This window comes from Taeniopygia guttata, chromosome 1A (assembly GCF_048771995.1).
Source record: "Taeniopygia guttata chromosome 1A, bTaeGut7.mat, whole genome shotgun sequence".
NCBI classification, from domain to species: domain Eukaryota; kingdom Metazoa; phylum Chordata; class Aves; order Passeriformes; family Estrildidae; genus Taeniopygia; species Taeniopygia guttata.
Window position 1 is genome coordinate 46627788 of NC_133025.1, and position 16032 is coordinate 46643819.

At 44.2% G+C, this 16032-nt stretch overlaps 1 protein-coding gene across 2 annotated transcripts; it reads right to left on the bottom strand.

Moving 5' to 3' along the window:
* Window positions 1-3732: 3732 nt before the first annotated feature.
* HEBP1 (heme binding protein 1) lies at window positions 3733-9604 on the bottom strand. 2 transcript variants are annotated; one of them, XM_004186090.6, is made up of 4 exons: window positions 9295-9575; window positions 9044-9182; window positions 7371-7551; window positions 3733-6120 (listed from the first exon to the last, which is right to left on the bottom strand). In XM_004186090.6, the coding sequence occupies exons 1-4, from the start codon at window positions 9370-9372 to the stop codon at window positions 5949-5951; spliced, it is 570 nt and encodes a 189-aa protein (XP_004186138.3). In that variant the 5' UTR covers window positions 9373-9575; the 3' UTR covers window positions 3733-5948. The 2 variants fall into 2 exon arrangements, with proteins under 2 accessions (XP_004186138.3, XP_030118707.2); XM_030262847.4 differs by having other exon boundaries at window positions 5850-6152; window positions 9295-9604.
* Window positions 9605-16032: the final 6428 nt, after the last annotated feature.

The window sequence follows — 16032 nt, forward strand, 5'->3', positions numbered from 1 at the left end:
TAAACAGCCTAGAAAGATCTACCAGCAAGGGAGTGCCCAAAATTTTCATGCTGTACACTATCTTTTATTTTAATGTTTGCTTTAAGTAAAAGGCTTCATTTATTTCATTTGTCTGGGTACAATGCATTTCAAATTTCAGATCTCCTCTTACTGACAGCAACATTCAATTCTGTTGATAATGTACTTCACAAGTTGTGTGGGAAGGTGTCTGAACTTTTTGTCTAATCAGAGAATTCACTTCAGTTGCTTTTTTGGACTCCAATTAGGAAAGGCCTTAAATTAAACACTAGGGATATAAGAAAAAATGAATAAGATTGGAAAACACTGGAAAAATACACAAGAACAGTTGCCATGGCAATCCTTCTCTGCTTTCATGTGCTGAAGAAGACAGGTCCCAAATACAAACAGCTCTCAGAACCCACCTAGCTTCCAAGTCCAGGCACGGGCGGGGTGGGTGGTGCCATTGCCCACATGGCACAGGCTGGGCTCTGCTGCCCCACCACAAGGAGCCCCAGAGCTGGGTCCCACTGCCAGGGTCACATCGCACACCCAAGGTCATTCAAGTCACAATGCAGCTCAGGGTGCTGCAGCACGTGGTATATCGCAGGATGTGGTTTCTGGGATCTTTCACTTCCACTGGCACTTTGAAAATCTACACTTTAGATTCAAGCTTCTCAACCCAGTCTTCTCATAGGGACTGCACAGAAGATACATCTGAGACTTCTTGGGACCTTGGGCCACTGATCAGTCAGACTTCACACTCAGTCTAAGAACAGTGCAGCTGCTTTCACCCCAGTCACTCAAATTTCTCTTCCTGGGGGTGGGCAGCAGTGAGGGGTATGGGAATGGCATGCACCCAACTCCCACCTAGGTATAGGGTCTGGATGTAGAATTAAGCAGACAGAGTCTCAGGAATGAAGCAGCATTTGCACTGACCCATCTTCTGCAGCAACTCCCACAGAGGACTAGAAAAAAAGCATCTGCCATGGCCGAAACTTGTCTTGCGCAACAGATTCTGCTGAGAGCAAAGCAGAGATTATGAATGAGCTGACAAAACCAGCCTGCTGTTGGCATAGGCACCAAGCAGAGACAGAGTAGCTATGCTGGAAGTGTTTCATCCATTACTGTCAGAAAAGTCACTTTTACCACTGATCCTGCTCTAATAAATCATGCTGCCAAGCAGTTTTATAGAGGCTTTATACATCCAAAGCTACTTATAGTCCTGTTAAAAGAGATGCATTTCTTTTTTATCTCAGGGTGGCTGAAATGCTGTCACAGAAGAAAGAGAGCTGCTGCTCAGAGTGCTATTCTAAAAGAAGTATTATTGTAATTAAATAGGGAGGGACGACATGAGCTAGAAGCCACAATCTTCCTCCTCTGACCCATCGCCTTGGGGCAGCATTGCAAAACTGAAAATTGGTGACCATAAGCACAATAGCTGCTCACACACTCTTTGCCATGGGGATTGATGAAAATGGGGAAATAATAATGTTACTTCCTCATTCACCATAGATTTCCCATCCCCTCAAAGTGACTGGAGTATTATAAGTCTGGCAAGATGTACATGGACAACTTAACCAATTAGCTCTTTTACAAAGGCTGTCACCTTCTTAATGCAGTGTTAGATATATTAAGGCATGTGTCTACACAGTAAATTATTATTTTCTGAAGGTAACCAACTTCTTATTCTAGCAGTCTTAAAACTTGAGTCTGCAAATGTTCACCCCTGTGGTTGCATTTGCTCTAGTGAGTTATTCAGTGACTACAGAAGCCAAACAATAGATCAAAGTAGCTGGTCTACATACACACTACATATACATACATTTATACCCATATGCACCTACATATATATATATATATATATATATAGAGGGACCTGCCCGGCTGCTGCTAATAAGCAGCAAGGGCACTCCTGTCTCTGGGAGGCAGAGATAATTCCCAAGGCCACTCCCCTGCTCAGCCTGTCCAGCCCAGCAGGCGGCACAGGCCGCTGTGGGGCTGTTCCACTGCCCTGACAAGCGAGGCAATAGGAAAGGGGCCACGGGCAGCAATGCAGGTGATGCACAAGCCCACCACGTCCCAACAACCCAGCAAGGCGACCTCCAGCAGCACTAAGGGGCCTCAGCACGGAGAAACATCCACCTTTCAGTTTCCCCGACACTGTCTTCTTAAACCAACACACAAGAGGCAACGTCATGGTGCCCTGCCAAACAACTGAAAAGCACCAAAATATCTCAATTCCATCATTCACTGGAGAAAGAAAAAGTCATTGCACAGGCACAGAAGAGAAGCAAGGAGGTCTCTAGGCAATCTGCTGCACTCTACTCTCTCAGAGATACTGCAGGGGATGGATAAAAAATTATTTGTTTTAACATCAATTCAGGAGTCAATTGCATGTAACAGTGTCTGTGGCCATGCTGGCCTTGAGTCAAAATCCAGAATGCACCTCTGACTTCTGGCCCCAGCACAGAGGGTGGAAAGAGGTGGCTGGAAATCCTCCAATGTCAACGACAACTCTGGCTGTCCAAACAAACATTCACTTGCAGTGACAGAGGTGTATCAAAAAGCTGCCTAAGGAGCAGAGAAAGACTGCTGGAAACCCTTAAAGAGTGTTTCTACCTTTCCATAAACAAGGACAAAAGGATGCCATGTGTTATGGACCAATTCAACTGGGGAGGCTAATTATAGATAAATAAATTAACAAGAATTTATTAAGGAAACGGTATTAAGCAAAAGAACAGTGCTGGGTGGCTGGGGAGCCTCTGCTCTGCCATGGCGCACCTTCGTCCTTTGACCTTTTTGTTTTTATAGTCCCTTTTTTTTTCAGTTGACATATTTTCTCTCGATGCACTCTGCACCGGTGCAATTGGTTGATAGGGGGTCTTTTTTTCTGCCCTTGGTGGTCATAGGAATGAAGGCTCCTCATCTTCCTTGCAGATTGTCCTTGGCCTAAAAGTTAACTTGTATATAGTTAGTTACACAGTCTTCTATGCTAGTTGCATTCCCTACTCAGTTCAAATTCTTATCTCCTTTAACGCTCCTTTTGATGAACAAAGACCTTTTTATTTATTACACCATGGATATTAGCTTTACATTATTTCTAGAAAGCAACCTGACAAATGCGTGAGATAAAATCTACCTGGGTCCACCAAGCACAGTAACAAAAATCCCTGGGCCACATTGTACTAGAGATAGGGAAATATTTAGAGGAGGTTTGAGACCACAGTTGCACTGTTCCTGTAATTGTGTCTCAGGTGTCCACTACTGTCCATCACAGGGACAGGGCACCAAGCTAGATGGACTTCAATAGGACAAAATGTCAAACATTTCTGGATCATAGATCATGTTGAAAATCAGTCACCAGTATTTATCTGAACATTAAAGTGTTCACTGCCTGTGAACCCCAGCCACAGGAACACATAATTTTCCTCAGGTAAGTGGGCCCCTTGTTTCTACATTAACACAAATACATCACTTAAAGCCTCTCAATGGCTGGAACAAATAAAGGAGATTATTTAATCAGCTCCTGTCTCTCACAGTCAGATAATGCAGGGCCACACCAGGACACCCAAAATAGTGATTTATTGGAAAAAGCATTATGACTATTTATAAATGCTGTGACATAATTAGTACTCCAAACAGAAAGATAAACTAGCAACCTACGGTCTAGCAAATCAACTAGCAAATCAGCTACTCCCACTGAGCTCACAAAGTCAGCGATCAGAACAGAAGTTGTAAATCACAATATTATTATTTATTTATTTATTTCAAAACTGTAGAAAATGCAGACAAAACACAGGCATCTTTGTGTGTACAGAAAAGGCAATTCAGTTTGCTTAAGGCTTTGACATTATTAAACAATGTTTATGAAATTCTATCCTGCCTGCCTGGCGCAAAAGGCCAGTAGCAGGGCTGCACAGGCAGAGCCTACAGATGTTTACTCTCACTGTTGGGTCTGAAGCTCTCACTCTCTGTTCAGAGGGTATGCACTTTATAAAAGAACCCCACCATGCTGCTGAGCTGTGCAGCTCTGTTTACACCAGGTTTATTACTGGTATCCCTAACATCTGAGATTTCACAACATAAATTTTGAGAAATTTCAAGGTTTTAATCATTGAAGGACATTCACCACAGGTTGCCAGACTGTATCCACACAAGCTCCAAAACGAACCTGGGAAGGCATAAAACTGGACTATACTGTGCTCCTCCATTCCTCGCCCATACAGGCTAAAATAATCTGAGACATGAATGGTCCCTTTGGATTCAAGTACAAGTTTAAAAGGGCATTTGCTGCTTCGAAAATTCCTTCAAATGCCTAATTTTTTGTTTGTCCTGATTTTTCTTTTTATTTTTCATCCCCTGCACTGCAATCACTAACCACAGCCAATAGCTTTTCCCTGTCATTGTTGTTTGGTTTTTTTGCTTTAATTGAATGATATCTGCTCTTTTTACCCGTCCTGAACTAGCTGCTCTTGCACACAGGTGACTGAAACTCTCATGAATTTCACAGCAAAGCTCTTATTTGGCTCAGCAAGAGAAAAAAGAAAAGCACATCAAAACCTCAGGTTTTCTCCTTTGCCTGCTGAGATTTGTTCTCAGAAAGCAGGCACACATGCAACAGCTTGAGAGCCAGAAGCCACAATGCCATCTGACAAATGTCTCTTTCAGCTCCAGGAGAAAATGGCTTTTGGAAAGCACCTGAACTATGGGGCTCTTAAGGACCAGAGGAGCACACCTCTTTTAGTGCAGGTAACGCATTATACACACCCAGTAGCAGGGTGTGTGAGTGTTCCTACTGGGGGCATTCTGCTGTGTCCTTGGCAGAGCCAACAGCTAAAATGCTGGTTTGATGCCTGACATTTCAACATTGCCACTCTTCCTGAAACCTGACCCACACTTGCTATTGTATTTGAAGTTTCCAAAAGGCTACTCGTTATTTGACCCAAGTCCCTGTTTTCCAGAACCGCCATGTTTTCCTTTTCCTCCTCTAAATAAAACAGCTGGTCTCAGTAGCCCTTCAAAAATTGACACTTTTTAAGCGAAGTCTTTTAGATTGGCACCCATGGTAGTTTCACCATATTTTCATCATTCTTCAGATGCACCCTCAGATCACAAGTAATAAGCATCTGCTTTCTTCCCAGCCATGCATTTCTCTAATTCAGTTAGATAACCACACATATTTCTGCTTTGGCCCTTGCATAGGCTAGTTTTGAAAAAATGTTACACAAAAGTAATAGGAAGGTGAGGAAACAATCTTCAGGTCTCCAGGTCACATTGTCCAGCTGCTAGCTGAGATGAAGACATAGCACACAGCAAAACATCTCTCCTCAAACAAAAGAAAGCTTCAAACAGAATCTGGATCTTTCTCTGAATGGCATTTCTCAGACAGACAACAGAAGTGTTGATCTTCTGCACACTCTGTATCAATGTAAAGGATGTTTATTTTCTCTATGCTGCGTTGGCAGTAATGCCTGTGTCTCTTTAGATAGTTTGTGGAATGGCAAAGATAAAAGCAGCATTTTACAGCTACAGCAAACTGAAGGAGATAAAAAAGTCTCTGTATGCACTTTTGTCATGTTCCTCTGCCCATCTCAGGTGAGACTAATAGTCTGCCTACACTTGGACATGACTCCTGTCAGGCACCAGTCAATTAAGTACTTTTGGCTTTCAGCATTGAACTCTGGAAGCAGAAAGGAGATAAAAACAAGCCACAGAGAGACCAAGAGAGTCTGTGTGGCTGAGGACCTGGTCTGGAATGACGGAGTGGGACCATCAGGAGGGTCAGCAAGTGTTCTTCTAAAATTACTTTTATAGTCCATAAAAGACTAAGGCATAGGCATGGAAAAAGGTTTTTTGCCTCTGTTGAATTTTTAGTTTATTTTAAAGAGGACAGGGACATTATGTGGAGAGGTTATCAGAGCAAGGCAGCACCACGAGGAGCCAGATGTTCACTCCTTCACAAACCAGACCTCATTGCGGCGTCCGTAAGGCTTCATAGGGGGGTCATACCCATTGCACAGGTAGAAATCCTTGTGGTATGCAGCATCACTTCCCAGAGCAGCCTTCAGCTTGGCAGCATAGCTCACGTAATCTGCCTCTTTGGCATAGCCACCAAACTGCCTGCAGAGAAACCAGAGAGGTGTTGAGCAGTCCTGGAAAAGCAAAGAAGGAAAAAAGAGAGAACAATACATAGCCACAGTATCTTTAGACATGCATTTTGATCCAGACCCTGCCAACATGCACTGATGCGTGCAGTGTTCATTGTGAAGCAGCACACTTCATCTGGGACAGTTGAAGTCTCATGGGTGGCACAGCCAAGGTGCAGTCATCCACTGGGAGGCCCCAAAGGGATCCCCCCCAAACAGCCGCACGTATGTCAGCCAACAGAATGGCCCTGCCCTGTGAATCAGCTTCATATCAGAAAAACAACTTTCTAAAATACAAGGTTATCTCCAAGCCAGCTCGGCCCACAGTCCCCACCAATGCTGTCAACAACCATGTTCACTGTGGTGTGAACAACTGTCTGCTGGAAAGATCATGAACGAAAGCCAAGCTCTAGCTAGCCCAAGAAAAAGGGGAGGTAGGAACACACAATTGGCAATTACAGAACACAATGCCATTTAAAAGTAGTGGACTGAATTGGGTCTGGTTTATGTCGACCTCCCACCAACAGGAATTGTTTCCACACCAGCCTGCACCTCACCACTCTCCTTCAGGGCTGAAATTTGAGACAAAACAGGCTGATATTGCAGAAATGGCCCACACCCAGAGCAAAGGCCAAGCAGCAGTTGGAGGCAAGAAAGAATTCTATTAGAGTCAGCCAAAATAGTTCAAGAAAGTAAGCAGGGGAACCTCCGAAGGGTAAAGACAAGGTGAAGAGCTTATTGCTATTGTGATGCTAGTTTGAGTCCAGGCTGTTGGTCAACACCCCAAGACTTTCAAAGAGGACTAGAAGCAATGAAGAGGCTGCTTGTTTCCATGATGGAGTCTGGTATGAGTCCATCTGAATGAGGCCTCAGTGGACAGTTTGTGAACTGCACCACAGAACATTCTTAATTACTATGAACAATCTGGAACCCAGAAAGTGGGAAAAACAATAGAGTCATACAATAGAAATGGCACTGTATATTTTAGGGCTAGCCTCCACGCTTGTTTACCCAGTGGAAAAAAATCCATATTCCACATCAGTGCAGCATAACCAGGGATAAGAAGTGACATAAAACCTGTCTTCAGTCTAGACATACTCCTCCATCTCCTTCAGCCACATGACCCCTTGTACAGCAAGTCACCTGGTAAAACAAATACTGCTTATCAGAGCACCTTAAAGACCCCACCACCTGAGATTGAAGATTCCCGGATTCATTCCTTACGTGGAATAAATAGTCATCCCCTGTCTTTCTTCAATCTTAATGCTTTCATCAGTAGGACATGGAGGGCTGCCTTGAAACTGGCTTGGGATCCGCAGAGAGACTTTCACCTTCTGCTGAAAGGAGCCATCTTCAGCAGGAAAAGCAGTGATGGAGACAGGAGCAGTCATGCCCATTCCAACCCCTGAAACAGACACACAGACATTACTAAAGAAGTCTAGGGTCTCAGGAACTCAAAAAATTAACAGGGAATTTACAAAAGCTAATTTTAGTTTTGGAAATCTCCTCATATGAACGAACTCCTTGTCAGGAGAGAGCTCCTCTGGGGAAGGAGAACAGCCATCATCAGGCTTCTGCTTGGGCCAAGCTCTTTCTCCACACCAGAAGCCTGGGAAATAAGTGTCCCAACTGACCTCTGGAAGTTTTTTTGCTAATGGTGCTGGTTTTGTGGTTCTATTAGACACTCTGTTCTTCTGACAAATCAGCTGCAGGACAGCAGGGTCTGTAGCTCCAGGACAGGCCAGCAGAACATATAAATCTTCATCAGCATTTAAATCAATACTATCTGCACTTAGTCGTGAGCCCACAGCCAATACTGGGTGACAGGAGCTTTCTCTTAAAACCTTCCAAATGCTTCCAGACATCCTACAATTTCCAGTGCCCCAAACCTCAGTGCTGTTATGGCTTTCAGCAGGATTGTCCATGCTTTCCACACTCCAGGAACAGCATGGTTTTTTCCTACTCATTATCTCCAAGAAGTACCATATAGCACTGAAGACCAGTTTTCTTCACTCTTCTTGCAGCAGTAAGGAACCTCTAAACCTCATGATCAGGGAGCCATAAAAACAGTTGAGATCAAGCCATCTTTCTCATTTATTTTCATTTGATGTCATACCTGTGTTTGTGTCACATATTATAGAAGGCACCCTTTCTACTACAGCAACAGCTTTCATCACCTTTCCAAAAATGTTGCTGCAAATACCATTTCCTACTGCATCCACCTCCTACTCCCATAGAGACTACACTAGTCCCTTTACTAGATGCTGGAGAAAGATGTTCAATATCACGTATATGCCTCAGACCTACTCTGTAGTCTTCTCCTCCTGTGAATGGTTAAAATGTGCACACTTTAGTAAGATGAGAATTAGAAGCAATCACCTGGAATCACTGCCATAAAACATTAAAATATACCATTAAAAAGGAAGCTTGCTGTTCATTACCCTTTCATGAATAAAAATAGCCAGATAAAATATCAAGGTCATAACTGTTATTTCACTGCCCACAAGGGCACATAATAGAACTGAAGTGTCCCAGATACACCGGATTTCATCAGCTACTGCTGATCCAGGGAGCTGTGATAGATACATGTCTACCTGTCCTCATGTTATCCCAGGTGCAAGGGAACTCATTACTGTTTAAACAAATAATTTTTGACATTTCATCCGGAAACAGAGACAGAGGTTATAAGTGGATTCATAGCATGAGTTGGCTGGGCACAACTTAACCTGTTGCAAATTTACTTTTACCAGTGAGGGGCCATCCCCATCAAAGACCTCCAGTGCCAGGAGCCACAAGCCAGGCGGGCCTGCAGTGCCATTGCCTCCATCCATCCTGCTTTCACCAAGCCTGAACCTCAAACACGCGCCAAGCCCCGCGGGGCAGGCAGCATCTCTCACCCTTGTCGTTGCATCCTCCGACGTACTTGAGCAGCTTGACTGCCCCTTCCTTCGTGGCTTCGTCGAACGGCTTCCCCACCAGCTCCACCGCCGCGAACTTCCCGCCCTCGCACGCCCTCTCCTCGTAGCTGACCTGGTCCTGGGGAAGGAGATGGGGATGGAGGCGCTGCCAGGAAGAACGGGCTGCCCGGGGGCGATCCCCGCTTTCCGTCGCAGCGCCTTAGCGCGGAACCGCCCGCCCCGACACAGACCTTCTCGCCCTTGCTCAGCAGGCGGTAGGGCCATGCCTCCACCCTGCTCAGCAGCGAGTTCTTCACCATGCCCAGCATGATGCCGCGGCTCGGCTCTGCCCCGCTGGGCTCGGCTCTGCCCCTGCCGGCTCGGCTCGGCCCCGCTCGGGGGAGGTGGGAGGCCCGGAGCCGCCCCGCCCGCAGCGCGGCCCCGGCGCCCGCGGCCCGCCCGAGCCGACGGCGCCGCGGGGCCGGGACCGTGCGAGGGCGCCGGGAGCGGCGGGAGTGCGGGGAGGGAGCGGCGGGAGTGCGGGGAGGGAGCAGTGGGAGTGCGGGGAGGGAGCGGCGGGAGTGCGGGCCGGGAGCGGTGGGAGTGCGGGGAGGGAGCGGCGGGAGTGCGGGGAGGGAGCGGCGGGAGTGCGGGGCCGGGAGCGGCGGTCCTGGAGGGTGAATTGTGGAGGGCGCCGAGAATTGCGAGGAGTCATGAAGTGCGGGAAGAGGTGGTACTCATCTCTGGGAGACAGGAAAAATGAGAGGGGATATGAAAGGAATGAAATACAGGAAAAGGGAAGTACTGGCAAAGTGTGTCATGCATAGCGTGGAAGGGCACCATTGTCCTAGCATTGCAAAATCATAACCTCTTGTTTTTTCGGTCTTTTGTGAGTTTTTTAAAATAAACAGAACTAAAGGGGAACATAGGTTTTTTTTTTTTTTTTTTTTTTTTTTAAGGATGTGCTCTGTGTTACTAGTTATTGTAAGCTTTAGGTAAAGGGTAGATTTTAGAAGTTCCTAATGATTCTTGATCTCCCTCCACTGACCACCGAACTGGTCACCTCTGTTTAAAAGTTCTGTCCAGATCCTTTCCCAGAAATACATGTAAATGAACACAGCAGAGAGCTTAGATGGCTTTTGTAGCTGGATACATTTATATGCACAGAAGACTTTGAACCTTGTAACAACTGTTTTTTGGTTGTATAAGCCATGTCTAAGGACAAGTGCCAGCTAGAGGAAGTGCCTTACCCAGGATTTTTTAAGAAGAGGTTAGCAGAAGCAGAAATCAAATACCAGTCCCTGGGAATCAATCCCATGGGTCAGGCCAGCTTCCCCAGGCAGATAGGACAGAGGCATCTCAAGTTGCTCAGCTGGACTGCTGCCTCCTCAAATAGGTGAACAGTGCAGAAGTAGGCTGGCACATAACCTTCCTACACTCTTAAAGAGCAAAGAATAAAATTATAAGATAAATAGGACACTAAAACTTTTCCGTCTAGAGAGAGGGTCGTGCAAAGAGGTTAAAGAAGCTGACTGTTATCATCTGATCAAACAGGCTGCGTTCAGGTCAGGGAGCTGGGCTGGAGCCTGGCATGGGCTTTCACAGAGTGAATGACAAGGGCTGCTATCACTGGTGACAAGGTCACAGACTAGTAATTTATTAACCATTTATATTACTTGGTTTATCCACCATTATGCAAGAAATTGGAGAATTGTAATACACATTGTATGCTGCAGCTTATTTGTTCTTTTTCAAAGTAAATGGTGACTTTCTCCATTGTGGTGAGGAGGTTTTGCCAAGACTACAAACTTGCACATATCAGCATAGGAATATGTGGACTGGGTTAGACTGGGAGTCCATCTTGCCATGTCCTCTGTCTCTGGCAGAAGCTGGTGGTGGACATCTAGGTATAAAGTAAAAGTAAGCAATGATCTGGTCTGGCCTCCCACCGCCAGCTATCTGTAACTTGAGTGACTTAAGGAAGTCTCATCTTTGTATTTCAAGTAGTACTCAATTTATATAACTTCAGGTTGCCTGATAAAATGCTTGTGTCTAAAATACAATAATAATGAAATAATGATGAAAGTTAACATTTATGTTGTACTCTTCCTCCAGATAGGCCAAAATAACCAGCAGTCCCCACAGCCCCAAGCAAAGCATCCCTTGGAGGGATCCACAGTCTGTGCAAGGATGCAGCTGCTGTTACAGCACAGCCTAGAAATTCTGAATGCAGAATAACAAGAAGTTAGGGGCCTTTCTCACCTGTTATTCCTTGTAATTTATGTAAATATATTCTGGGATCAAAATGCTCTACATTGCTTGAGAAATTATGATGACAACTTCAACAAAGGCACAACTTTGTTGAAAAAACAATCCTTTTATCAGCCTTTTCACAATCTTGATTTTTCCCTTCTCTAGCTAAGCAGTACTTCAAATTCCCAAGCAAAAGCCAAAGAGAGCCAAGTTAGAGTTTTGTTATTTTCTGAAAACCTGAACTCAGAGAACTTACATCTGGGAATTATTTCTCAGATTGTCTCAAACACTGCTCATACCTCCCCCACTCAACTAACTCCCAGGTTGTAGCTAAAATTCTTACTGTGTTAATTCTTCTGGTCAATTCTGAAAGATTTCATATGAAACTAGTTTTTACCCCTTTCCTTTTGGAGGTTATTGTACTGTCACTGAATTTCTTTCCATAAACTCAGGCTTTGGGAATCCTTGAATAGCTAGTCTGCATCCTCACTGTTACTGGAGAGTGTTTTCAAAACAACTGACATGCCAGACACCCCCACAATCATTTAGACATAATCCATTCTTTATTTGTGTTCTCATAAATTGCTTCATCCAGACCTTAAAGACTGGATGTTTTCCTGTTTCTTTTCCTCTCTGACTCTCTTTCTTATGTTTCAACACATTTCATATACACAGTTGAATGGAAATCTCTATTGGATTTATCTTTAGAGAAAGGGCAAGCCCACTCTATCCTCCATTCAGTGCATAATTTGATTCATGCACTCTTTTTTTATCACCAGCTTTATTGTCAGGAAGACAGGCAAAGACAAGCTGAAGGCAGGGTATTCTGGGTAATCCCTGAGGGACCAAAGTCTTTGGAGAGCGTGGTTGTTAATTTTCTACAGATATTAATGGCACTAAAGGATGTTTGGAAATGTCTGGAGGTCAGTGCTGGCATGTGGAGAAAATACTCTGTGAACTAGACACCAATTGAATTATTATCTATGATTTTGGGGACTGAAGAGTCTCTTAAGCTATTTTGGAAAATCCTTCCAGACACCTATCTTTACCATTAGGTATCTAAATAGTTTAGGGGAAAAAAAATCCCCTGGTTTCCATGGGTCTTGGCAAAAATCAGTTCAGTGTGTTTCAGAGGGCTGGAAATTCTGAACATATCTACTGAATAACACCATTCTGAGTGCAGAGTTCCAGGTAGCTAGAAAAACACTCTTTGCAGAAGGCAGATGTTCGTATTTGGTCCCTGGCAATTGATATATCTTCAGTGTTGAAGCATGACATACAGACCAAGGTTATGCAGCCCTACTCACCCTCTGAACATATGAACATAGACAATAGGTTAAGGTGGTATTTTGAAACATAACTTCCTCTCCCTCACCCTGCTCAGCTGGAAGTGACAAGCATTAATCCATCTTTCTGCATTCATCAGTTGTTCAGCACTTTCGAAGTTCAAATTCCCCAGCTGTTTCAGATGGAGTGCTTCAAAAATAGGGCAGGGAGAGAAATTCACCTGATCTTTATCGAAAGACCTTCCTCTGGTAAGCAGAAAGAATGCTTGTATAGAATAAAGGTATTCATGCTCAAGTAGACTGAGCTTGTCAACTTTTTTTTTGCTTGGGACAGAAAACAGCCATCATTAAAGAACAGGGTCAGGTTTCGCCTACTGACCTAGGTTTGGAAGGCACCAACAAAATGCAGGAGTTCCAGTCTCCTTAGCAAAGCTGACTTGTGTGTGTGCTTTACTTTTTTTTCTCTCCAGCAATGTCCCATTGAGAAAGGCTTAAGCAGATGAAAAAAAAATAAAGATTTCGCGTTTTTTTCTGGTAGAGAATTAAGTGCTCTGAGGTCTCCTGTGAACATATAACCTTCTTCTATGTGTCGGGAGTCTTCGCAGCTGAGTATTTCCACGCCTCTGGCTCTGCAGAGCATTCAGTCGAAGGGGAAGGACAGTTTTGCTGATGATATTGAGGCGTTCATTCAGTTCTTCCAGCCTTTTCCTTATCGACTGGACTTCCCTCACAAGGTTGTCCACAGCTGCAGAGACAGGGCGGAGACTACAATGAGAGTAATACAGAAGAATAACTCCATTTAGGGCGTGTTTCTGAGCATGTAAAGTAATTTACCATGACCTTTGTTTCTTGCTGGGTAAGGGCTCTTGATGATGAAAGACCTGCAAGCAGCCATTGAAAGATGCTTCAAAGCTACCCTGCTCTTCGGTGATGGGAGTTCATCTGAGGGGCCCCATCTGAACCCTGGAACCTTGGAAAACACAAGCTTCAGGACTAGCACAAACAACATGGTCTTTCCACCACCTTATTTTAATTAGTAATAATTAACTAGGAGTATACCTGGAGACTAGGCCAGTGGTTCCCATGGAGTACTGTTAGTCCTCAACATTTCTAATGGAGCAGTCTGTGTCCTTGTCAGCAAACTCATAATTCAAAGCCCAATACAGGATATATAGCTGGATACTCTCATCAGATCTTCTTGAACTAAAGACTGAACTTTCCAAATACAAGACTTAATATCGCCCCTGGTAATCTGAGGCACCAATGAATTTCAGCACTATCAGTGGGAAAGTTGTGATGAATTCTGTGCTAGTAACAACAGCCACCATGCAGCCAGGGAGAAATTCACTTGATGCCAAAGGCCAATGTATAATCTATGACATATCCTCCTGAAACCCTGATTTGTACAGATACAGTGTGATCACCTGCCTTTTTTATTATTCTAGCCTTTCCTCTTCAACTGGTTCAATGTGTAACATTTGCAAACATGTTTTTCTTGTTCCTAAAAAGAACAACTACTTATGGAAGACAGCCATTTTACTTGCTTTAGGAACAATTCTGTTTTAAGTGATACTAGGTTTCTAGTAATTGCCAGTATTCCCTTTTCCTCTCTTTCTTTCACACTTTTTCTGGAAATACAAGTATGTCGGAATCTGTGGGTATTGATGATTCCGAGATTGTAGAAAGTCTCTGTCTTTCTGCCCCGTTGCCAAAGAAGAAGCCATAATTCATCTGTGCTGTTTTCCAGGTTGTTTATTCTTGCTTATCTCTAACATGTTCTGCTGCCCTGCCGCAGGTCTGTCCTGCAGGGCAGCGTGTGGGGCTCTGCCCCCAGTGGGATGTTACAAACATTATATACCAGAAACTACGTGTGCTGTATTTACAATAACGTGCCAATATCTGTCACCTATGTTGAACAGTGTGTCCCCAGCCTAAACCAATAGAAAAATGCCAACACTACAGTGAAACATGGAGGGCATGAAGAAGGAGAAAAAGGACAAGACACACCCAATTTCTTCCATCTTGTCCCTTTTGAACCCCTAATCTAGAAACCTAAAATTTTACTTTTGCACCCGTGCCACACTTAATTATTACTCATATCAAACCCTCAGAGCTTGTAATTCATCCTGTAAGATTGAAAACTCTTTTCCATGGACAGGGATCAGAGACAGTGTCTCTCGGGGCTCTGTACAGGGGGGTTCCTGACCTCCTGCCAGGGTCCCAGGCCCTCCAGGGCAGCCAGAGGGAAGCCCTGGATTCCCACACAAGTAAATTTTGTGAGTTTGTTCAACACTTAATATCTCCAGCAATGCAAAGGGGGACTATGATGACATGAACTAGTGAATAGCTTTCGCAAATCTAGGTGTTAGAGGCTGAAATAAAAAAACATCCCAGACCAAATCAGCTTCTTTTCCCTGATCTGTGACCTAGTCCATGTGTGGATTTGTAGAACAATTCATTTTTTCCAGCCTATTCTCACAAGTGTGAGCTGCCAAGGGCATTTCTTTAGGAAGGTTCTTGTAATACAGTGATGGCAGTTGAGAGTGTTTCACAATAAATAGTTAGCAGAGTATTCAGTTTACTAATCAGAGCTGGTAGCACAACAGGTACTGAGACAGTGTGTTTTATTTCCTCTCAACTGAGAAATACAAAAATTCATCTTTAAGAAGATGCATCCTGCTCAGGGAAGGACACCCAGGAGAGGACTGAATCCCACTTCCAGATGAGATGAATTACCTGGAGAACTCAGGCAGGAGAGCATTTGGGTTGTTCAGCAGGGTATGCTTCATTTGCCAGAAGATGTCATTTCCCCATTTCTCGAGGGTTTGAGTAATGCTGTAAACACCTTCTATGTTAACCTTGTCAGCTAGGTTAGCAGGATGTCCATGGAAGAGAGGAAAACAAATGTGTCAGCACAAGGAAATACAAGCCAGTGCTCCAAGTTTGATTCCATTCCCCATCACAAACTCTGTCACAATGAAATGCCAAATATTAAACACATGAAGGATATAAAATAAAAAGCAGGTAACTCTCCCTCACAGTGTAATTCTCTGCCTCCATGTGCCCAGGTTTTCTGATGTCACTGGATAACCCAGCTGATTATTTATAAAAGTATTTTTTTCTCCAGAAGTCTCCAGCAGCTACCCAGGAATCAAGAAAGAGCAGTCATGAATGAGCACTGTCTATCTCATTCCAAGGACAAAATAATGAGTTACTGAACACCATTGTGATCTCCTACCGCCTTCTCTGTAGTTCCATTTCTGATGCTGGTCCAGAAAGTCCTGAGATTTACTGCAGGGCAAAAGGATGAAGAGGAGGAAAAGAGGAAGAGTCACCATGATGGCTGTTGTAGGATCTTGACTTCTCCCTGTCTCTGTGGAGACAAAAAGTCTTGCTAAGTGCTTCATTTCTTTTTTCTTCTCTTTCTCCACTTCCCATCTGTTTTCCCAA